The sequence below is a fragment of the Pempheris klunzingeri genome, chromosome 16, assembly GCF_042242105.1.
Source record: "Pempheris klunzingeri isolate RE-2024b chromosome 16, fPemKlu1.hap1, whole genome shotgun sequence".
Lineage (NCBI taxonomy): Eukaryota > Metazoa > Chordata > Actinopteri > Acropomatiformes > Pempheridae > Pempheris > Pempheris klunzingeri.
Genome location: NC_092027.1, coordinates 14,536,827 through 14,562,377, shown reverse-complemented (window position 1 = coordinate 14,562,377; position 25,551 = coordinate 14,536,827). Strand labels below are relative to the sequence as shown.

General features: G+C 40.4%; 1 protein-coding gene across 3 annotated transcripts in view; it reads right to left on the bottom strand.

Moving 5' to 3' along the window:
* ppp1r9a (protein phosphatase 1, regulatory subunit 9A) overlaps positions 1-25,551 on the bottom strand; it is a 52,693-nt gene that overhangs the window by 5,043 nt on the left and 22,099 nt on the right. For 2 of the 3 annotated variants that reach the window (XM_070846823.1, XM_070846822.1), the window contains exons 5-17: positions 20,199-20,303; positions 15,478-15,613; positions 10,756-10,908; positions 8,138-8,191; positions 7,106-7,335; positions 5,178-5,274; positions 4,109-4,244; positions 2,456-2,544; positions 1,593-1,755; positions 1,392-1,452; positions 1,115-1,174; positions 811-859; positions 542-586 (exon numbers count right to left, since the gene is read on the bottom strand). In XM_070846823.1, coding sequence (XP_070702924.1) covers positions 542-586; positions 811-859; positions 1,115-1,174; positions 1,392-1,452; positions 1,593-1,755; positions 2,456-2,544; positions 4,109-4,244; positions 5,178-5,274; positions 7,106-7,335; positions 8,138-8,191; positions 10,756-10,908; positions 15,478-15,613; positions 20,199-20,303 — 1,378 coding nt within the window. The remainder of the gene's footprint in view (positions 1-541; positions 587-810; positions 860-1,114; positions 1,175-1,391; positions 1,453-1,592; positions 1,756-2,455; positions 2,545-4,108; positions 4,245-5,177; positions 5,275-7,105; positions 7,336-8,137; positions 8,192-10,755; positions 10,909-15,477; positions 15,614-20,198; positions 20,304-25,551) is intronic. The other variant, XM_070846824.1, reaches the window with a different exon arrangement.

The following is a 25,551-nucleotide window of genomic DNA, read 5'->3' as shown; positions in this document are numbered from 1 at the left end:
ATGTGGGCTCGTCTTAAGATGAGAGCATGTCCTTGGAGAGAGAAAACTGGATTGGTGCAGAATCAAAAATAATCTCCTTCTCAATCCTGTGCTAACCACATCTGATATTACACAGGATTAGGAACAGTTTTCTTGCAAGTTCCTACACCGCAACAAATGCCCATGTTAACAACGTTAAGCTTATTGTATCAGTATGACATTTAGCTGATTCAAGAGTAATCATGAAGCAAACTGATTTGCAATGGGAACACTTGGGAAAAGAGTTTTCCACAAAATTGGAATTTAATACTTAAAAACAGATCATACAATTGCTAAAATGGACATTTTTACAGTGTTGCTGAGGACTTATTATAGAGATATTTAGGATTATATCGGACTACTCGTTGATTTTATTGAAAATTAATAATGAAATTATGTATTTCTATGATTGCAGTGCAATTATTCCCTTTGATACTAAAAGCCGTGTACCTCTAGAGTACCAACTCATTTTCATTTCAGTGGGCTGACGTATTATTGAATAAAACACAAATGAATACAATACCAAGTAATATGAATAAGAGAAGAAGTGGGGCCATGCAAGGGAGGTCTGTTCAACAGAAATAACACAACATCAAAGCCAAATGGCATACCATAAACTTACAGCAGTAAAGTATCAGTGTACATTGTTGATGTGGCAAAACGCCTGCTATAATTGGACTTATAATTACATTATAGAGGACAAAACATAGTGTCCTTCAATGTCCTCAATGTAAAATATCTGAAAAGTTAATCATTATTTGCTGAACTGTACAGTCGCCAAACCTCATGTACCTTGGCCTTGAGTTTCTCTGGACTGTCCTCTGCTGAGTGCTCTGTGGAGCTGAGGGGGGAAGAGAGAGAGAGAAAGAGAGAGAGACAGACAGACAGACAGACAGACAGACGGATAGAGGAATTAATTAGAGGTCAGTCTCGATCACATCGTAATAAACAGTTTCTGGACCTGGACTCGTAAAGGAGAGATACAACAACAAAAAAACCCTCTGCTGGACAGTGTCCCACAATGTATCATTCATCGGTTAATGCCTGAGATGCATCAGGAAAATAACTCTGGTACTCTGATGCAGTAGTTATTTACCTGTTTCCAGGTGAGGCTCTGGGATCTTTGTCCTTCACTTTAGTTTTCCTGAGGGAGGACCTGAATGGAACAAAGGTAGAGTTAAAAATGTAGTGGTCCAACACAGCTTGCAGTGAATACAAGGACCTTTTCACAAATGTGTACAGAAGTTGTTAATACATTTATAGGGGGAAAAAATCTAATTTCTTCACAAATAATCACATAAACTTACAAATTGATCAGCTTCTTCCAACTATATCTCACTCAATATGGCATTCCACTCTCACAGTAATCTTACCCATAGTCCAGAGCTTCTGTGTGTTCCTCCAGACTGAGAGAAGGGCTCAACATCACAGAATCTGTGATCACAAACATCCCACACTGAGGTTACTCTTACTTTAAGTGATAAGTTTACACAGCGAAAAAAAAAATAATGAGAGATATTTTACAGATTTGACTGTAGCAGTACTGGATGTAGTGAGGGTGTGGGTGTCCTTACTGTCCTGGAGGGCTCCTGTGGTGGACGGCTGGTGCAGTGTTCGTCTGGGGGAGTTTTCTGCACTGCCAGGGGCCCTGAGGACCGCAGCTCCTCCATCACAAGAGGCCACGCTACGATTCGAGCCAGAATGACTGTGAGCTGGACTGCCATGCCCCTCTGAGACCTGAAGACAGACGTAAAGGGATAAAAAGAGAGGGAAAGGTGAAGCAAATGAGGGAAAAGGGAGAAGGAAATATGAGGGTAATGGAGAGGGTGAGATGAGGGAATTGAGAGAATTGTGATGGAAAGAAAATGAATGAAAAATTTAAATGAAAGGCTGAAAAGTTGAAGATTTTAATGCAATCAAAGGAAAACTGATCTGAACAGCCAGTGCTGCACACTAATCTGTAAGAAGTCACTTGACATACTTTCACTATTTCTAATTCCTCGCCCTCTTTTCCCCTGGAAGCCTCACACTGCCTGCTTTCTGTGTTCCTGCCAATACTGATTCAGTTCTCCAGTTGTTTATCCAATCTGAACTCATTCCTACTCTCGCTGAGTTAAGTGACGGCATTAGCAAGACGAGAGCCTTTCGTCCAGAAAAAGACTGTGGCTGTTATTATCACACTAGGAGAGACAATAAGTTGTGACAGCCACAATTAGTGCCACAGAGCAACACACGGCAATTAATCCATTAAAGGAATAAAGTGAAATGGACAGGACACAAAAACAGACACACACACGCACACACACTAATCAAACACTCTGTGGTAAAATATAAGACTTGTGTAGTTTCATGAGAATAATTAAAAACATCACATCTGGTTGATATTACAACAGGCTGCTGTTAAATCAGGAATGCTGGTGTGTGTTTCGATACACACCTCTCCCTCCGTGGAGCTCACACTGTCTCGGGCGACTGCTCTGTAGCTCTTCTTTTTGCTGGGTGAGTGGGGAGAGCCTTCCCTCAGGTCTAGAGACACACACACACACACACACACACACACAGAAGCGGAAGTAAAAGCAACTGTGATTTAGCTTGACAAGGTAAACAATTATACTGTATTATGCATTTGCTCATCAAAAGCATTTTCCCATTAATTATGTGCATGTTTTCTTTTGTTTCAGTCGCATTGGGAGGAGCTAAATTTGGCCTGGCCCCAGTGTTGACACCAATATTTAAATGACTGTACTACAAAACATTAACTCAGTTAAAATATCAAGTCTTCCCCCAAAAGTCAATTGCCTGCCTATTAATTAGGCAGACAATTATCATTTTTCAGCTCAGTCCCTGAGTGCTCGGGGAGATGCTGTCAGATCAGACAAAAACTGAAATCATTTAAATCTCAAAGATCGTTTCAGCAGATTTTGTCTTCTCCTCCCACATGCGTTCTCTCTCTCTCTCTTCTTTACATCCTGTTCCAGCAGTCTCCCTTGACCCCTCCTTTGTAATATTGCATAATGGGCTGCCTTATTCGGATCAGTGCAGATCCAATCACTCTGTTATCCTGTCTGCACTGTACAGTATCAGATATGGCACTTCTCTATGAGCGCCCTGTTCTGACAGATGCAGCCACTGAAATAAAGCCAGCAGAGCTTAAAAAGACTTGAGGAGAACAAAGCCAGACAGATGTGCTCAAAAGGGATTACATGTTTGTTTTTGTTTGTGGAGGTCCAAAGTGAAACTAGAGTCAGAGGAAGTACGTGTGACGGTTACGGTAGTGTAGGAGGGGAGGATGTGAGTGTAAGACATCCAGGCCTCACTCCATTGTGTATCCATTGCATTTTGTCTGTGTGTCCATGTGGCTATAGCAAACTTAAACTCTTTGACACAAAACAGTCCAATCCAATGTCCTTCACTGGGCACGAGTCAATAAACTGCAGTGGCTAAAAAAAGATAAAGGCAACGCTGTTGAGTTGCATCATGGGTCACCTTAGGGACAAATTCTAGGTACTCAGTTGATACATATCTAAACAAGAAATGCAGTAAAGAAACTTTGTGAGTTTATTTAAGACTTCATCAGACCCAAGTATAAAGATATGTGGGTGTCATGTTTGTGTAATCGCTTACTCCTCCTATTTGAGCTGTCACTGCATTCATTAAATGAATCATTCGAAAATATGCTAATTTACTTTCTTCCTGAGAGTTAGATGGAAAATTCGATACTTCTCCCATTGCTGTCTGTTCAGGACACTGTTAGCTTAGCTTAACACAGAGACCAGGAACAGGGGACATACCAGCACATCTAAGGCTCAGAAATGATCACATTATATTTTGTTTGTTTAATCCTTACAAAAACCAAAGTGTAAAAGTTATGTGGAACTATTTCTTACATATAAGATAACATAACTCCCTGTAAAACCACAACTTGTTTTCTAACTTTAGCTATTTGTACGGACTAAACAAATGAGATTTAATGTGTTAATGAGTGAGCTTTAGAGGTGTTGGTAGGCTGATTAGAAAATAAATGTTTCCCAAAATGTAGGACTATTATATTTAGAAGAGAAATATTATAATAATAATCTGGCCAACAGACCTCTGGCATGTGCTGGAGCCCATTTAGGGCTGTGCTGCTGAGCGTTGAGCCTCTCAGCACTGTTGCTGTTGTTGTTGTTGACCTGGATGCCGTTCTGCTTCATCAGCTGCATTAGCTCGGACTCTAATGCTGCAATCTGTAGAGGGAGAGGAACCGATCAATGTTAATCAGCTGCAGGCATTTATCTGTCAAAACAGCTGCTTTAAAGCACTTAAACAAATGACCTACATGATGAGGAGCACATAATTCATCTTTTGATTCCATCTGAAACGACTAAAGTCTCTTATAGAGGCTGGCCAAGTGCACATGACAAGCACAAGTGAAGTATTTGAATCTACAGTACATTTTGTACCATGTCAGTTTAGCTAAACCGTGAACAGTGTGTCTTGCTCTTGGCTTAAATTCCTGATTATATTACTTTTCCACCACTCTCACTAGAGCCACACTTCACCATTCCCCCTGTACAATGCAGTGCAGTAGAATGAGTGGCTCAGTGCAAAATAATAGCAGGGGACAGTTGGGTTGACTGCCCACTCAACTGTGGGGCATGGCCTGAGACTTGAGCACGAAACAACACAACTGTCATGTTTTCTGACTAGGAAAGCAGAAAATCAATACAGAGTTTGACAATAGAGGCGACCACAAGCCCCTGGACACAGAGTCAAAGTGCTGTCACTGTCCAAGGAGGAGAAAATCTTTCTCCATGTGGCAGGAGGGGCACAGATATTTCAGATTTTATGTTGAGGGAAAACAGTAGTGACACAGTGTTGTTACAAGACACAGATCTTTCTGATCATGTTTATTACTGGATTTGGATTTCATTTCTCTTACATATTTACACCCTGTACCATGAAAGGAAAAGTACTGTATAAATACATGAAGCATGCAAACCCAATGATCTTGATCATCAAGCACATTAGTTTATTTTCACTTCAGGTTGGTTCAGCTTGCTGTTTTCTTTTGAAGCAAATACGCTGAAGTTTGTACATACTGACAGACCAACAGCAAAGGTAGTTAGAGGAGGGTGGAGGTGACATAGACACAGTAAACTTAAAAAGATCTGGTTTACCCTGACTTGCAGTCCCTGGATCTCAGCCAGGTGAGCTTTCTCGGCCTCCTCCAGCCGCCTCCTCTCCGCATCCTCCTTCTGGATAAACTCCACCTCTCTGGAGAAGCGAGAGGAAGGGGAGGGGTGATCGTAATGTGCTGAGTAGGTGTGTGTTAACACAGGAAAACAAGATACATTTGCAGTATGTGCGTGTTTCGCCATGTGTGTCAGTGCCTGCCTCTCGCTCAGCTGTGGCGATAAGGGAGCTGAGACTGTCTCAGGACTTTAGTGCGATTCATTTCACTCTGACCCTGCTGCTCTCTCTCTCTCTCTCTCTCTCTCTCTCTCTCTCACACAGACAAACAGACACTGAAAAACACACACATACATTTACATTCCTAGGAATATAATATATACATACAGTATAATATACATAATATTATACAGTATAATATAACACATTAATATATAATAATAATCTAATACTGTTTGTTGTTTGTTTCCCGCTGCCTGCTTTGCCCTTGCTCTGTGAGCTCGCTCTCTCCTCTCTGCTGCTCAGTCCTCTGCTACAGATCAGCATGGCGAGTTTGTTTCATCGGTCCAGCTTCCATTTGGCCTGCAGGGCCAGAGCCAATTAGAGGCAGTCAGACTGAAGCTGAGCAGGAGAGGTTGTGATGGAACTGACCAAAGAGATCAATGCACTGGAAAGCAGGAGGGTTGCGCTGCATTAGAATGGAAACTCAGCTCTTACTGTTCAAATGGGCTAAGGCTTGGACTATAAAAAGAGCCGCTCTGTCTCACAGATAGAAATTCAGAAGATATTCTCTTTTCTGCTCACTGAAGCAAGCGAGGCTGTAAAAGGAATAATGACGGAATATATCTAAAATTATTAATTAACGTGCAGGTTTAATGGTAGGATTGATGCAATGATCTAATTCAAGAAATGATTCAAATGTAGGAGTTATAATAGACGTTTAAGTTGTGTTTCATTTTAAGCTGACAAGTGCCTCTCTAAGCAAGTCAAGGAGACAGAGTTGGTTGAGAAGAAGAGGTTTTCTGGCTGCAGTGTGCTACATTACACAATGAAAACAGACTGTTCTCGTCTGAACTCAAGCACAAAGAACAAATAGGACTATAGAAGTATCAGCTGTCTCTTCAGAAGCTGTCTGGGACCAAAATCAAAACAGGTTAAAGAGGAGATCAATAATTCTTTTCAAACCAGAAGCAACATAACCAGGGTTTATAATCTCCACCCTTCATATCTCTGGTCACCTGATCAAAGGTCCATACTGACAACTAAGATATCTCCATGAGAAATGACATGAGCGGACTCCATCCGCTGATGAAGACCTTGTGATGCTATTGGGAAAAAGCTTGCGAGTGGACCTTGAGTTAAGAAGCTTTAGCTTTGTCCTGTCTGCGGTGCTTAACACTAAGGTTAATGGGCTAAAAACAACACACACAGTAGACTGCACGAATTCTCACTGGAATAATCTCTTTTTTCAACAAGCAAAAAGGCAGAATATGCTGTAATCACCTAAAAATTCATTACATAGCAGCTTTATACTGTTTTTTTCAAATGGGTTAAAGTATATCCTAATGAATTTTACTGAATGATTCTGGGTTTTCATTTTCTTTAATCATGTTTGTTGGGACGTATTTGACATTTAGACCAGTTTAGACCAGTGGTGTTCAGCGTCACATCTGGTAACCCTCTGTGGTTCTTCTCCCGACAAAATGAGGAACACTTACATCAATTTCAGAGAAGTTACCTCAGCTAGAGAATGCATGATTAGTTACAGCAACCTCTGCAGTTCGCTTACATGCACAGCAGATAATCATACTTTTGAACCGGAAACATAAATGCACTTTAACGGAAGTCAAATGGTAGTTAAATTCCTCCCTCAATCCCAAATCATGGATTAGGATAAAAACCCAGGGTCACTCACTTCTGCTGGAAATCTTTGATGAGTTTCTTGGCTTTGTTGTACTTCTTCTCTAGAGCTTGGTACTGTGCCTGGGCCTCCTTCAGGTGCTCGTTGACCGTGTGGCAGAGGGTCTGCGCTTCGATCCAGTAGCTCTCCAGCTTCAACATCCTCTCCTTGTTCTCCTCAATGCTGGCCTTCAACTGGCTCTTCTCCTTCTCCCAGCGCTGCTTCTCCCGCTCCACTGATGCCAACTGGAAGGGAACAGAAACAATTGTAGTTTAAACATGGGATGCTTGAATGTGGGGAGGAAATCTTACTCACACAGAGTGAGGAATCCTAGACGATGCTTTTGTTTTTTATTGTGTTTAGGAATAAAAGCTTTCATATTTTACCAGATTACATAGTCTGTCCCTCACACTGAGGCATTAGCTGTCTGACAACTCATAAATATTACACTCATATTCAACTGGTTGAGACCACAAAATTATTTTTTCAATTTCAAAATGATCTATCCTGACTCTCCCCCAAAAAACATGTTTTAGACACCATTTCTGTAATTAACTTGATCACATCAACTCTCAGCACATTCATTTGGGAATTAATCCAATTAGGCCATTAGCTAACTAATTTGATAGAGCAAATGAATTATACGCTTCAGATGTAAATATAAGTAAACACACACACATGCACATATGGAGAACTTTTAGACTGCAGGAAACTGTACAAGGTGCAGCACATGGAAGGGCACACTACTACTATAATTACAGGCTTTTTACATTAGGTACAACTGGAAAGGCAACTACTGGAGCCTCTTGCAAAAACCTTGATTGTTCTTAAAGATAGCTCAGATTTGTAGGTTCTTCTTCTTTTTGAGCAGAAAGAAATTAGCCAGTGGTTTAGTAAACTGCTTCCTGTTCCTAAAGACCACAAACCTGTGCCCCCCTGACGTCCTCACACTTGTCTCACATCCTTTTACAAATTGTTTGAACTTGGACAAACTTCTGTCATTTGACCCCACAACCAGCCTGCACGCTGACAGCTTTAATCTCTTACCTTGTTTTTGAGCTTCTGGATCTCGGCCTCGGTCACCGTGTGTTTGATCTGGAGCTGTTGGGAGCAGAGGCGGAGAGAAGAGGAGACAGGAGAGAAAAGAGAGGGCGGTCAGATAATCAAATGCATGGCTGCGCAGGCTCTCTGTACTGTCGATACAGTGTGACGGACAGAGGCAGCCGACCCTGTCCTCCCCTGACAGCATCCCAGCTCCAGCACTGACACACACTCTCAGAGGAGGCAAGTAAAAGCAAGAGATAAATAGACAGAGATAGACAAATGGCTGGAGAGTAATTTAAGATTAAATCTAATTATTCTTAAAAACAATTTGTTTATGAGAAAATGTAACTATCTTCCAAAAGTTTGCAATGTCTAAAACTGATAAAATCTTCAGACAAAAAAGGCTCATGTATTTTCTGAAGTGTAACATGTTGGAGAGATGGATGGAAGTTGAGATGAGCAGTCATTTAGAGGCAGATGCTGAGAGAGAGAGAGATAATGACAGAGCAGAGTAGACATAAAAAGAAGAGGAGATGGAGAGGAAGAACTGGATAAGGAACAAGAAATGTGGAAATGGGAGCAAATGAGAGCTCTAGTAAGTGAGGCAGAAATAGAGAAATGGGGAAGGAGCAACACTGGGAGCTTTGGGGGAATTTGAAGTGTGACAAGGATGATGCTTTATTTTAACTTTTCCACCTTAAAGGAATAGTTACAATTTTTCAAGTGTGTTCTTAAACAATAGCCCATATAAACATTATGAACAACCACTTTTCCTTGTTGTTATCATTCCCGATGTTAATACTAAACACTAAATATATTCTACAGTTTGAGTTAGACAAATCAAGTTCATGTCTTCTGTAGTTACAGTGTGCTTTTAAAGATTACCTTTTTGCTTTTTAATGGATAGGACAGCTTTAGTGTGACAGGAGTGAGATAGGAGAGAGAGCAGGGTGACATACAGCAAAGTGCCAAAGGCCAGATTCAAACCCAGGCCGCTGCACCGTGGACAAAACCTTAATGGTATGCGCCCTACCAGTCCTGCTTTGTGTTGCTACCCTCCACTGCAGCTCAGCAGGGAAACACTGTCTGCCCTAAAAAGACTAACTTTGGAAAATACATGCTTGATTTAACAGACTCAGACTGCAGAGGCCTCATAATAAGTTCAGATAAACTTTTTAAAACTTTTTCACAGAGCAAGGATGGAAGTGATGGGCACTTCAATTGGAGGCATGTTACAGTAGGAGGTCATCATTTAATGTAAAGCATGAACAGGAGGAATGATTACAGCAAGTAAAAACTGACTCAAACAATGCACATACTGCATGGCCAACTGAGTTTGGTTATCAGACAGACCTGAACCTGTGGACATATCTTTTAAATACCACTTAAGTTTATTTAGAACATAATTTCAGCCACTGTATAACAACGTAACAGTCTGTATCTGCTTGTTGCAACACTGAACATTAAACTGAGGGCCAAGTTTCTATTGTATCAAATGGAAATTGTAGCTGCATTGGCATTATTGTAACACATTTCCTCATATCGTAGTGGGCCCTATTTGGTATTTTGCTCAGCTTCACATATTCACTTTAGTAATAGATATGACACACTTGGATAAGATAAGATAAAAGGTTTATTTCTTCACCGTCGGACAACAAGAACATCTTTACTATCACATCTTCTTCCTGTTGGTCTTTTAAAAGTCAGGAAGCTTATTTGAAAGCTGCCTGGCTTCTTTGCTCCATGGATGTGTAAAATGCAGCAAAAAGAAATGAGAAAGTAGAGGGAAATGGGAGAGCCCTTTAAATGAAAAAAAGGTAAGAGCTACACAGAGAGAGGTCAAAATCCAGAGAAAATGAGAAAATGGAACAAATGTACACATTTTGTGACCAGGGATTACATTATAGTTTCACTCGACATCCCCTGTGGTGCAGCCGAAGCCATTTGTTAAATGTGTCACACAGCTATTGTGGCAGTCTACAGAAAAGCCGAAGTGTTATAGAGACAAAAACAGTGCTGGAGCGTTCAATCAATATTACCAGTTTCTCAGCAGCCTGAAAAGCATAAATGGGTTAACAGTCAGCAAATTCATTTTCTATAGCTGTGGTTTTAAGGGTGAGGTTATTGTTAACGATGGTAGCAAAAGTTCAACAAAAGGGATTTCTATTCTCAGCGGCCGGTTGTGTGAAGAGTTGCCAAGATCAGGATTCAAATCGATTTAAATGCAGGTTTAAAGTGTTAGCTCTTTCTCCTCGTCTGTGGGTTTTCACCAAACATGGGTATTTGGAGATGTAATGAGCACAGGTCTTACATCGCTTTTGTATTCATGCCTCTAATCATCCAGATTAGGAATTAGGGAATGTAAGCGGATCTTAGATCTCCACAAAAGAATATAACTTTGCCAAGATGGGGTGCTGGACTCCATTATGTTGGTATCTTTTGTTGTTTAATTAAATGACCTTTTTCCTGGAGCCAGGTTATTCTAGTGGCTGCGGGTTTATTTGCTATTTTAAATGTGTTTTTCAAAACACTGAGCAAAAAATGTGGCAGGCTCCCATCAGATGTGTCTGGACATTAAAGAATTGAGATTTAACTGTAGATGAGAAAGCCTGTGAGTTTACCTCTCTGAACTTCTGGTAGAGTTTAGTGGCGTCTAACTCAGAAGGAGACAAGATTTCCTCTGTCTCTGGCAGGTCAAACACCTCGATGCTCTTCTCTTCGCCAGGTTCCGCTGTCCCCCCGTCCTCATCGTCTGTGGCGTATTCTCCTGTCTGCTGTAAGAGGGGACGCAAAGTCAGTCATGTAGTCGTTTCGGCAGATTCATTTCATACCAGCATCACAGTGTACAGGTGAGACAAGGATCTACTTTCTCTGTATTTTTAATCTTTAACTGTATTTCAATGAAAATGACATTTGTCCATGCTCTTTTTGTAAAACACATAATATAAATGTGTATATACATAATGAAAATATGTATGAAAATACAAAAATCAATATAATGATGATGAAATTCATAAAAACAATAATTACAAGAAGAAGAAAAAGAATGATTTTGGTGGTTTGGCTCATATTGTACAAACTAAATTGGGATATAAGTCATTTCCAGCTTCCATCCATGATCGTTTGAATTGGGAAAAAATGGCAGCAACTTGGGAAACTGGTTTAAACAGTGTCTTTGATGGAAAAAATTTCAGGACAATTATAATTATTATTAAACAACCTTCTAGGTTTTTAAAAGATTGCAGAGTATTTATTTATTTATTTTCATCAGATGCTTGCCTCTGTGACAAAACATTAAAAGTAAACCAGCCCACGGTAGCTGAATTAACTGCCTGCTAGCTAGCTACAGCTGATCACAACAGCAACAGTTACTTACAGCGGCCAAAATCTGTTTGCCAACTAGAAATGAAACGTCAAGAAGAGCTACTGTGTTAGAGTTCATCCTTGAATAAGGAGTGAACAGGCTGCAAAACAGCCTGAACAGGGAAACCAGCCAATCAGACACCCAGCTGTCCAACTGCAGCATCAGTTTGTCACTGCTCCCTTTCTCTCTCTCCATCTCCCATCTTTCCTCAAAGCTACACCAGTCAGAGTGCATCACGTTGCTCTACCTGATGTGCATTGCGTGTCAAGCACTACCAGAAACTCCATTTTCCTCAAGCCATATTTTTTTCCACTTTCTATTTTGCATAAGTAATGCTATTTTAATGCTGCCAGTTATATAAGATTTAGGGTAACCCACTTAGTTGGCCAAAACGTTGTCAAAAATAAATTGCTTTGACAGCCTGGTCAACCATGAGTGTCATTTCTATAAAAATAAGCCAAAGATAAGTTGTGCTGCCCAAATTTGAATGTCACATCTGATTAGTTTTAAATATTAGTCACCATATTGTCCCAAGTGTAAGGAGGTCACAGGTCAAAACTATTGAAGTTTAAGCCCTTTATTGCATAAATGTTATAAAATTCACCAGAAAAAAGCAACTCATTATTACAGCTTTAAAATGGTAAACAGTATTTTATAAACCTCGGACATTTGGATTGGACATTAATGTTGGTCATTATGCTGCATCTAACCAAGGCAGGTTTTCCTTTCTCCAGTTTTCAAAATGCTGTATAATGAATGCTGGCATAGGCCATTAGGCATCGGATCTCAATGCATCGGTTGATTCATTCTTTGGCTGACGACCAACAGAGCCGGATATTTCCAGTAGAGCTACTCTGTAAAAACATCTCTTTCATACTCTTAACATCACAAGGCTGTCCTATCCTATCTAACTTTCTCTCTTCCTATAGATCAATCGAAGCTGATTTTTCCCCATAAATTCATTTAATCATTATGCAAATATTCACAACATAAACAAAAAATAAATTGTTTTACTGTGAAGAGGATTAATGTGTGCAATGTCTATTATGTACTTCCTACTGTCTTTCTTTTCTTCATTACTCCCAATCTTGTTTGGTCAATCTAAAGTCTCTCTCTCTATTTCTCTCGCGCACACGTACGCACGCACACGCACACGCACACGCACACACACGCACACGCACACGCACACACACACACACACACCTCATCTCCTCAATCATCATCTTTGCCTATATCTTCTCCACATCTCTCTCCCTGCTCTTCCCTCCATCTATGTCCGGCCCAGATAACAGTGCTCAGGCCTGATGTGTTTGCATGCACAGCCGACACTGAGCTCCATTACCATAATAGACTTGCTTGTTGCCATGGTACCATCATCCTACATTAAGGGCCCATTTACTGAAGGTGGAGTAAACTATTGAACACATGGGAGGGCAGTCAAACACCAATTTACATATGATAAATACATCACCTCCTACCCCATGCATGAAGGATTTGGGGAGAAAGGGACGATTTGAGGAGGAATCTAGTTGTTTAGAGGGCGCTCAGTGTATGATGATCTGCACTATGCATGTCTAATATGAGTATGATATTGGCATAATGACTGTCATCCACTACAGGAGAGGGCTGTGACTGCTCCTTTGACTGGAGGAGGAGTGGATATGAGCCTCTGTGTGCAGCTTTGACTTTGTGTTTGTATGGCATAATGCTGACATATACACGATAGTATTTTAATGGGCCAAATACTTTCTTTTGACTAACACTATAGTGTTTAATATTGTTGTATTGTAAATTTAAGTCAATAAACTAAAAACCTAACTAAAAACCTCTCTCATAATCAATAGTTTACACATTTTATAAACTGTTCATACATACATCTAAGTCCTCATTAAAACTGTAAAGGTTTTATGGAAAGCTCTGATACACCTGATTGGCTGCTAAATAATACGGATGAGCCTGAATAAGCAAATTAAATGGATGCCTCACATCAGCCAAAACCAGCTGTTAAAGATAATCAAACCCAAATTGCTGGGATGTGATGCTAAAATGTCAATACTGTATTTTTACCCTCACAGGAAGAATTCTGCAATCATGTAATCATCCCCAGAAATGAAAACCTCTAACATCTCTTCCATCCATCCTATATGATGTAGATGGATAGATAGATCGATACTTTATTCATCCCTTGGGGGAAATTCAGGTATCCAGTAGCTCTCACAAGCAACTGACAAACAATTAAGTCAGTCAGTGAGCTGAAGTAGAGTATAAATTAAAAGACGTGGCATGTGTGTGTGTTCACGGGTCTCCATGTTGGTCCATGCACGAGAGAACAGATCTGTCGGTACTGTAACGCAAGGCAGCTACTTCTATTAATTCGTGATTGATGTGATACTTTTTGTTTATTTAGTTGCCTTTTATTCTTTATCTTCACACATGTTTCTTTGTAATTCAGACATTTTTATTAATTACCAAATTATTGATTCAATTACATGTTTTGTCCAAATAACAGTCCAATTTGCTTAATTTACAGTCATATAAAATTAAGAGAAATAACAATAAAAGCAGATATGTGAATAGTTAGACTTGTGGAGTGTCTCTCCATGCTTTTCCCATGTGTGTTTTTGCATTTAACTGCTGACAGATGGGCATGCATGTGTCCTAGATTACATATAATCAAACACACAAATGGACTGACGTGTGTGTGTGTGACGTCTATTGCTAACTGAGGAAGCATCCCTTCCTCTTGGGACAGGAGCCCCAGCACCAATAAAGAGCTGTCTGTCACATCTGCCCAGGCAACACTCAGAGTGAGAAATAACCTCCCTCTTTGCCCACCCAGTGAGAACTTGTTCTAATATTTATAGAGATGTTAATATTGATGAGCCCCCTTTATTGCCTCATAGATCTTTGTAATGGTTTTGTAACCGTTTATCCTATTGGCAGTTACGTGGGGACGGCTTGGTGCTCCAATGTGGCAGATTTGAAGTGTGTTTTTACAGCAGTTTGTAATCTATGTATGGATTAACCATTCTAATAGAATCGCCATTCTTATTTTTATGTGTCCTTCCAGGGATCTGTGGCATAGGTGGCTCATCCAAAACCTCAAGTTATTATTTTGATTTTCACTATGTGCCCTGGATCTGAAATGATGACAGACAGCAGGAGGGAAACGGAAGGAGGGAGTTTTCTTGCAGTGAGGTCTTCCCTAACAGCTGAAATCAGGCCTTAACTGTCTTTAGGAGCTTTAATAAGAGCTTCTGGGGTGAGCAGTATTTTATGTATGAGAGACTTTAAACAACATTGGTAAAGACAGTGCGTGAGTGAGGATACACTTCGCATTGATTTATATTACTGTGTGTGATTTCATGTATGTATACAATGTGTGAGTCTCCAGGGCATGTGTGTGCTCGCACACGCACACACGCACACACACACACACACACACACACACACACACACACAGCATGAGTTGCGGGGCCATGAGCTCAGTGTCTGGTGGATTAAATGTGCTGTGAGTAAGCAGCAAAATCAGACAGGGGAAACGCTGAGTGATGCTTTCTAAGACTGAAGCTCACATCCTCTTAGTGTGTGTTTGTGTGTGTGTGTGTGTGTGCGTATTTTGTGTGCCAGCATCAAAGCCTACTGTCACTCAGTTTTATGGAGTTAATAAGCTAAAACTTCCACTTGACTGTCATAAGAACGGAGCTGATTTACATATAAGTGACAACTAGAAGCATCATTTTTCCAATATAGTGTCATGTATAAGAACTGAGTGTACTGAACCTCACATAAATGAAATTTAATGAGCATTAATAAAATGCATTATGTTCCTCTTATTCGGGGGGTGTCATCTCACTCTTGTTGCACATTGGAAATATTTTAAGATGCTCATAATGTCATATGTATATATTCATAATCCTATTGCACCTTCAAGATTATAGCATCCTGTTAAGTGGCCAGGGTTGCATGTGGTCATTACCTCGTCGTCATCAGCATCATAGTGGGCGTACTGCTGCTCCAGCAGTTCTCTCTGTCTCCTCTCCTGCTCCAGGGTCTGCTGGATGAGCGTGGCCACCTCACTCTGCTGACCCGGACGCTCTCGGCCAATCACAAACCTGCAAAACCCATGCAATGTTACAGACAGTCCTAGCTACACATACACAGAGTCAACCAGCCTGTGATGTGAACAATTACTGCATTTGGAAAAAGTGACATTTTATGAGCATTTTGATTGCATGAAGAGTATAGTTGTTAAAATTATTACAAGCCTCAGGATTGCATTTTATACTGGTATTTTATCAGGTTGGCTTGCACATTTTTTCCCCACAAAATCTACGCCTGTTGGAAAGGGTTACAATAGGAAGTGAAGCACCTATGGGAAATGTAGTCTCTGATGAATGCTTGCAATTATAAAAGGTCTACCATTTTACGATGCTGCATAGGAATAAAATGGGACACATCTATACAACAATCTAAACATCTATCAACAATTTTTTTTCTCACAGATTTTCTATTAAAATATACAGGTACAATATACCTGACAGTTTTTAAAGCATACATAAACACTTATATTTACTAAAGGTCTGCTCCTGCTTTATCTTGTGGTGGTGTGCACTTTTACAGTGAAATCACCATGGCAGTCACTGTGTGAGAGTGGCTGAGGCCCACAGCCACATAGCAGTGACAGCGATATCTGCTGACGTATCAGGGCAGGGCTCGGCTGGGAGACAGGACACACATAATAACGTGAGAAGGCAGTCAGCTCGGCTAGGCAGCCTGTTATTAGCCTGGCATGGAACTAAATGGAGAAAGCCACAGGCTCTGCCCCGAAGCTACTGGCTACTAACCACTGTTGCTACACATGGGACCTACTTACAATACTATCACATTAAAATGTAGACAACGTGAGAAAGAAAAGAAGGGCATATGAGGAAAACACATACAAACACATCTTCAATGTTTAGGTTTGTCCCAAATGTAACCTGCAGTTTATGTGTTTGTCTTTGTCCAAAAAAGGTGTCATCTTAGATTCATGAGCACAGAGTTTAAATTATCAGAAATGATCATGTTCTCCTCCCTCCACTGTGACCTCACTGCAAATAATGGTACTACCTCTGAACAGGAAATTCATACAGTAACGTCAACTTCAGCTTATTCTCCTCATAAACAAGCAATGGTGTGCAAGAATTTCTCTGACCTATTCCTATTCTCCAACCCAGCAGGGGCCCTATAACTGTGTGTGTGTGTGTGTTTCTATCTACTGTATGTGTACAAGTAAGTGTGTTAGAGTGAGAAAGAGAGAGAGACAGGCAGAAAGAGAGAGACAGAGAGTGGGTACGAGACAGGGCCTAATCAAGTGAATTCAGTTCCCAAGAGCTCTTTCATATATTTCTAAAGGCGATGTAGAAAAGGCCTTACGCTCCAGCAGAGAGGCGTATTTGATCTACATGTGAAGGAACAACTGAAGGGCAGGACAGAGATGGAAAGAAGAAAAAAAGAAAGAAGGAAAGAGAGAAGAAGGCCATGGCTGAGCTAAGTACTGCACTGTAACAAGCCTTTGGACAGCAGGGAGGTCTGAGGAGCAGATGACCTGGAAACAGCCTTTCTCCTCACGCATGGGGAGCCTGTCGTGGTTCCTCCCTACCTCCCACTGTTCAGAGGCTGCCACACACAGCGCTGCTTCCACTCAACTGTGGAAACCTTCACTACTGATCTCATTTACTCAAATTAATACAGACATGCCTCTTGTTAAACATACAGCGTTGTACAGGAACTTGAAAGGACAACATTTTCAAGTTTTGCTTGATGGGTGAAAATGAAAGCTCAGGTGCAGAGGGGAAAGATGGAGCAAGTGATGCTGCGAGAAGTGCTACAGGACACGTGCTGCCCCCCATTAGGAGGCTCTGGGTTGACAGGCGTTTAAGGGTGTCAGTACTGGTTTAAACATTACAGATATGACCACTCGACCATGGTGGAGATGTGTTATCAATTATATTTAAGGTCATGTGGAGATGTCCTCTTTTTGTTCAACTTTTTGAGTGGAAACATTCAGCAATCATGACAGATTTAGTTAAAGGATGAAAATGGTGTTATTCTATATTTTTTTATTTTCGACAAATCCCATCTTAAGTCCAAAGCCAAAAATACATCCTTCTGTCAATATTTTCTAACTTCCCACTGACATTCAGACCTAAGCCCATTTGTTTCATTGAGGGCATGAAATAGGCCACAAAAATATAGTGTCTTCATTTAAAAAGCTGAGTAGTTTCTTAAAACAGCTGGGCACTGTATTTTTTAGCATATGTGACCCAAAAGGGAGCTAATGCTGCATTAGCTAGGGACTATTTTCAGATGCGGACTCACACATTTGGCACGCTAATGAGTATTTATGGGAGAAGGATGGTGTATTTGGCTAAAAATGAACTACAGTCCCCATCTCCATCATAATAAAGGAATATGTCACCCACTGCAGAGTGGTTCATTGATGTGTCTTTAATGACAACTCTGCCACTCTATGGCACAAAGGAGCAAGCTATATCAGGTTTTAGTTGGAAGGATCAATTGTTGGTTTCATCATGGGATGTGTTGACAATAATATAAATACAGAATATTGCCAATCTCATCCTTAAAAATTCAGTCAATGGAAGAAGGTGGATACATTAACGTAATGTAATATTTGTGAAACAGCACTGGGTCAAATGTGTATTTTGTATATCTTCTGCTGTTAACTCATGTGTAAGATTATTATGTTGGTGCAATTCAAACAATTACAGCCAATAAAGATACATCAAAACATGTTGGGCTAAAATTAAGTCTAAATTCAGCATTTACCTTCCATAAGTGAGACCAAGCTATGGATCCTCATATACATATTTCAATATATACTGTACATATCATTATGTTACCAAGTGCATATTTCTCTCAAGTTTCATACTGTCAGGGGGCTAGGGGAACTTCTGCCTAAAACCTAGATGATTTGCTGCTAGAAGTCAGGGTTAAATATAGCTAAAATGGCAAATCTAGGACAGTTGGCCATAAAACCTCTGGTGATCAGACAGAAAGAGGGAAGGATTTACCAAGAAGGAAGAGGAGGAGGAGTGAGTGGGTGAGACATGGTGGAGGAAGATTGAAATAGTGAGAGAACCGAGAGAGAGAGAACAGTGGAAATAGGTCTGATATTTTTATGAGGATAGCAGTGAGTGAAATAATTATTACAATTTTCAAACTGTGTTATTTTCCATCTGCTAGATTTACATTTAAAATTCCTTATATCTTTTAATTCAGTGTAACTCCAGATCTTTAATCTGCAGATCAGACTGTAAAGCTTTCTGCACTGCTTGTTTTAGATAGATGGGCAGGTGATAGATGGAACTTTTTCAAGGCTGCCTCACCTATAGTGCCACATCCTGGTATGTGGAAAAGCCCCCATTGTCAATATTAGTTCAGCAAACAGTATCTGTCCAGACAGCAGCCTGTTCTGATACTGTTGGACGTGCCTGTGTTCAGCCACCAGCTTTTCCCCAGGCACTGTGCTCTCCACACACACATTCATCTTATCCACAAATTCACAAGAGTGAACATGGTGACCAGAGTGGTTGAAAACCGCACTGAGGCTTTTGAGTTATTTGACAACAATGTAACAGCTGTCTTACTGTGCGTAAGTGTGTACATGGATGGATGGATTGATGGATCAATAAATTATCCAAATTGAAGCATGATAAAGTAAACAAAGCTTCAAGGAAGACAGGACAGGGAGTAAACAGTAGCAGATAGTGGCGGTAAAACAAAGAGAGGACATGATAGTAAACCATACAACGAAAAAAGGGGGGAGCAAGAAACAACAGAAAGCAGAGATGGCAGGCTCACTACACTGCCAAGGATAGCACTGGCTTTCCAAATGAAAGCCTTCCTGTCTTGCTGTGTGTGCGTGTGCTGCCTTCTCTCCACTGCTCTAAGCAAACCCCAGCCAAAAACTGCTCGACTGTCAAACACATAAGACGTTTGTCACATATAGTGTTGCCACATCTTCACCTACAGTATCTTAGATATGGTAATGATGCCGAGGGTTCTGCCAAACAAAATGTCACTGAGCGTTGCTGCCTAAGCGGCTGTTTTGCAGCTTTTTCACCGCGACAGCGGGACCAACAGCACTCAGAATTACACCATGCAGTGCCAGTGAGAATGTCCTCATTTTTTTCTGCGCGCTGCAAACGTCACTGATCACTGCTGAATTTAAAAGGACATTTTTAGAGGCTTCATTTTGTTAGTAATTACGTCTGATACTGTACGATGGCTGTCTGGTTCTTGGGGCTGATAGCTGCTTGACACACTTTAGTTTCTATAATCTTATAGTAATCCAAAGATCCTCATCAGTGGGTGAAAACATACAAATCTTATGTGTGTATGCAATAAAAAAACCCTACATTTAATCGAGGACAGAAACTTAACATCTTGTTTTATGCTTAGGCTTCATCTGATGGTCATAATTGTACTTGTGTCCAATGTAATTCACCTTGCTCTGATCATTTTCTTGATTGAAATGTCACTCTTAATAGTAATGGAGACACTGGCATCACTCTGTCCAGTTTGTAGGAAGTCCACAGTAAAATTATCTCACCTCAGGAGCGGGATTGTTTTCGTGCTTTGAGGTAATGTAGGAATATAAGACTACCTATAGGACTGATAATTTGGGGGTCTTACCTGACCACTCCTGACGTGTTCCTGAGGACAGATGCAGCAAAGCTCTGGGTGACACCCACCAGGCTGGTCCCATCCACCTCCACGATCTGGTCATTCACCTTGATCCTGACGCACACAAAGAAAAGCATCATTCAACAGTTTGCGTGACAATCCTTTGGGCAAGTGTTACTGACTTTGATGCACTGGTGATTCTGGTGTGTAGACCTGTGTTTACATGCGAGCTGAAAGCGACTGATACAGTTGTAGCTCATACATGGCATCACTAGTGAAAATGACAAAAATTAATGTGATTATGATTTATGCAGCAAAACTACAACAAGGCACACAAGGGACAAACAAAGTGGCCCATCATGCATATTCATATTATTTTCCAAATTACAACAGTGCCAGACTTTCTTGCGGTCACAAATTTCCACTGCGATAGCTCCAGACTATTGCCTAACTAAGAGAAAGAAGAGATGAGGCACAAAACAAACTAACGAGATGGGAGGTGGGGGGGGACTAACAAGGACCTCGGGGCCAGCAGGCCATTTGCTGGGCCACAACACAGCCGGCATTTCAGCCCTGCTGCATACACGAGAGGTCAGCTAAGTTCTTGACCTGAAATAAAACTCCTAATGGTCCACTATTCACGACAATGGAATTGTGAACAAACCACTTAAAAAAATATAAAAAATTCAAATCCACTTGGAAATCTGCATAAAAACCAGACTAAGAAGGATTCTGAATTTGACTTTTGAATAATTTCTTCAACATATGAATAAAACAAAAACTAGCTCTCATTATTTTTCAACCAAACAGCATATTGCTGTAATATTTGAAGGCACAGCACATACGGCATTTTCTCCTGCTTTATTTTGTCGAGCATTAACCAAAGCTATTATACTTTTATAGTTTTCATTTGTTTTTATTTTCATTATTTTTTGTAATTTTTTAATTTTCAACTCAACTATTTTCACTTAGTTTCCAGTGTGGGTTTGCTAATTTCAGTTTAGTTTTTATAGTTTAAAAATGTTTGGTTGAATTTAGTTTTTATTAGTTTTTCATAATAATGAAGGGGGTATTTGTCAGGTGCAAGATTCAAGTTTCAGAAGTTCAGAAGCACAACATTTTGTAAAGGCAGTTTACTCCCATTCAGATTCTCAATAAACATATGCACCAATGCCTCCTCATGCTTGTTGTGGAGAAAAATTTGGCCAAAATGACAGAGAGGAAAACTAAAGACATTTCCCGAATAATTTTATGTTATTTTAGTTAGTTTTGTAAGAGAACAATATCATTATATTTGGTTAGTTTTTGTACTTTTTTTCAGTGACCTAAAATGTTTTTTCACACCTAGTTTTAGTTTTCAGTTTAGTTTTAGTTAACTATCCTAACCTTGGTAATAACAACATGGAAGATGCCAGACAATTCAATCTTGTCCTTTGATCACATTTTTGTGATATAAAATGGTCCAATCAAACTAGCGCAACCACTATACTTTGAAGACTGGAGAGAAACTCGGGATGATGGAGGGGATAACAAGTTGCTGTTCCATGAGAGTTTTATCCAGGTTTACGGATATAAAAACATGACAGGTTGTCATTCACTTAACACTCAGCATTACAGCTTCCACTTATCCTGAACCTTTAGACAAACAAATTCTTCCTCGTGCACAAACCTAGATTTAAAGGAATACATTCAAAAACTCTACAGTATATTTGGTGCCAATGTTCATGAATCCTGGAGTCTGTTATCTAAAACCTGTTAACTATTATTTCCTTGATTTCCCAAAGCCTGTATGTTGCTCTCAGATGTCTTGTTTTGTCAACAATCCACAGAACTGTCATAGAAGAGTAAAGAAATCAGAAAAGCTCTAGACACTATACAATTCCCAACTCAACTGTGTTTCTTTAAACCATTATCTCTGCAAATTAATGGTAAATTTTGAGATCAAAATTGAGCAATTTCCTCTGATGGCTGCAACCACAGCTGCAGTAGCCACTGTCCTCTCAGCTTCTGTCAACCAGAGCTGTCAAATAGATGTATAGAGACGCATCAGCCTGACAGGTAGACGGAGAGTGAACTGGTTGTCTGTCAGCCGGCCGCTTTTCTGACCTTCACAGTATCCAATGTGTCAATTCGGCTTTGTGTGGCCGAGGCTGGTTGACATACAGCTGCTGAGCAAAGGCAGAGGAAAAACAAACAAATTTACAACAACGAAGACAGTTCAGAGAAATAAACCAAGACACACACACCTTCATCTCATAACCTCCATCTGACCCCAGTACACACCAGACAATACAGTGGGCAACAGCCAAGCCATCTATCTGTCTGTATGCATCTGTGTGTGTGTGTGTGTGTGTGTGTGTGTGTTACACCATTAAGTCTAACTCAGAAGACAGAGAGAGATCTATAGCTGGAAAGGTAATGATGGAAGGAAATTACATCCTGGCTAGTGTCTCCTCCCCTGAGTGTGTGTGTGTGTGTGTGTGGCTAGCACATTGAGGGTGAAAAAAAATGTGCACAAGTTATCCAGCGTTTATTAATAATATCGTGAGTTCCTTTCTCTCATATTGTGATCAAGGTTTATTGCATAATCCATCGCACGGACACGGGCAGAGCTGCAGATTCACAAGAAAAGGATGATTCTGTTTCCATCATCTACAGTAATAGAGGCACTAATCATAAAATGTGAATACTGTACTGAGCTGAACTATACCATCAAAACATTTTAAAAGATGTCAAGCTGAAGCAGTTCTCCTCCGTTTCCGGCTCTGCTTGTGGAAAGGTCAGCAGCAGATGGGATCAAAGTTGAGCTGACTGAATTGTAAATGCAGCGTGAAAATCACCGAGAGCAACACCTTGATCGCCTTGCCCCACCTGACACTTTTAAAGTTGTAATTGCCATGTATACCCTTTAGTCCACAACTGTTTCATCAGGAAGATTCTTTAATAAACTTGCAGTATCACTGAGAGAATATAAATAAGTTCGTAAAGAGTCAGTTGTCCATTATATCACAGTTTATGTATTTAAAGATTTTGAACTACAACATGTCACATCAGCATCTCAGATCAAATATCTGGATATATCTGGAAGCGCATCTTTAATAGTCATGTTAGTTGTAGTGATATTTTTACCAGTCACATTGTATTTTGGATATTCCAAATAACATTATGAATGGCGTGAATGGTTTTTCATTTTTGATATCCGAAATTAAATTTCTGACTAGCAACAATGGGATAGTAATTATCGGAAATAGGAGTTTTTCCTAATAAGAATTCTGTTGCAGATATCCAGGATGTCATTCTGGATATCAAAAATGCCTTTGTGGATATCTGAAATTGAAAGCCTGATAAACATGATTGGCAACAGTCTCATATCTACGTTGTAGATATTTGAAATGACAATTGTGGAAAGGAAGAATGTCATGTCATATAATTTGCCTTAATTGTAGCCTACTGTGCTACTAGGTTCGCTCACTGAATGACTCACCGACACACATGCACTACCATGCATGCGCGGCCTGTCCAGCTACCAAAACAAAGGACAGAGAGGCTCAGATTACAACCCACACTGCGTGACTTCACTCATTCATTACTCCACTGTATCTTTATATAGCAAATAGCTGTTTTAGCTGTAGGTGTTCTTTATTTTTTGTTTTAGTTTATTAGGTTATTGTATAGAAACAAATAGAAAATGTGTGGAGAAAAAGAAGGGTACGACATTCAAGAAAGGTCTCCAGCTGAAACTGAAGCTTACAGCTGTAATGTTGTCATCCACCTGGACACCCATAAAATAAATCTTCATGTTTGGAAAAAAAGCTGCATGTAAACTATCTCAACTTAGTGACATAAGGCTTTCAGTATAATAATGCGATTACTGTATGACTGCTTGAATTGTACATATTTTGGTCTTTGTATTGAGTACAGATGTGCAGTTAAAGACTAGGAGTCAACAGTTCAGCTAGCAACTCTGTGAGGGTGTACCAGGCAGAGTAGTGCTTTCAGATAAATGCTAACAGCAGCATGCTAATGTGCTCAAAATGAAATACTACCCTGGTCATGTTTAGCAGGCATAATGTTGACTTAGTTCAGTGTGCTGGCATGCTAACAAACTAGACTAGACTAGACTTCATCATCTGGGGACCATGAATGCCATTGGTCCAGACTGCCATGAAATTTTGCACAATGACAAAGTAGTGATGAAAGCAGACATACATGTAGCTTCTAAAGAACAAAACAGGCTTTGTCTTTTGGGTCAAACAGCAACTACACTGGATAGTGGAGAACTGAGTACCTGTAATATTCAAAACTTTGTTCAGATTAAATAATGTGACAAAGGCTTAAATCTAGTGGCTGAGAAGTGAATTGATGCTGAGCTTCAGCACATTCTTCCTCTGATCTTTTCAACTTTTTCATACTTCTCCTGCTCACTGAAGGAAATTAGACTTTTTTGTAGTCAGTGCAACTGCCATCTTAGAACAGGATGAACTTTTGTCACTTTTGAACAGGCTGTTTCGTTTCCTCTCCCTCGTCTCTCTGCTTGCTGCATCTTAACTAATCTCATTCTCATGTGTTCCTGAAAATGGCAGCCCTGGCTGCTACATGAAAGAAAAAATTAATCCCCAAAGGAAACACACCTACCGCAAACAACCCCAGTGTACTGGAGTTCCCAGTGTGTATGCGGAGCTTACAGTACTTACTGCATGGAATGGAAGTGCCTATCGCTTTTTTAATCTGTTTATGGGGAGTCTGACCCACACAGACACACTAATAGGTAGAAGCTGGTGGTTTAGATGCAGAAAACCACAGCTCGCCTGCTGGAAAGCTGTCATCTCCTCCTCTACCCCTGGCCGAGTGCTTACTCTGCACTGTTCACGCTTTATAATGCACAAAGACACACAAACCACACACGGTTTCTCCCTCACAAACACACACACACACACACATCATCCAGGGACATGCAGACACACTGCAAATATGAAAGCTAGTACAAAACAGTCTCTTGTTTTTCCATACAGTAACTTTTGCCAACTGACACAGAATACAAGAGACATAACACAATGTCTCTGTCACACAATACACATGCAGCACACACAAACACCTACACACGTACAGTCCTGTGTGAGACTTTATGTCCCAGACTGCGCCTCTCCCTGTGGATCTAATCCTAACCCCTGCTGCTAAATCTGACAGGGACAGTGTGACTGTGTGTGTGTGTGTGTACGTGCATACGTGTGTGTCTGTCTGAGGGAGGGAGAGGTGGTGGTGGGAAGGCAGAAACAAAACAGCTGATTAATTGCTGTGTGTATTTTTGAACACTAAGTGATAAGTGCATCTTTGGTCCTGCACACGCTGAGCTTTCATGCGC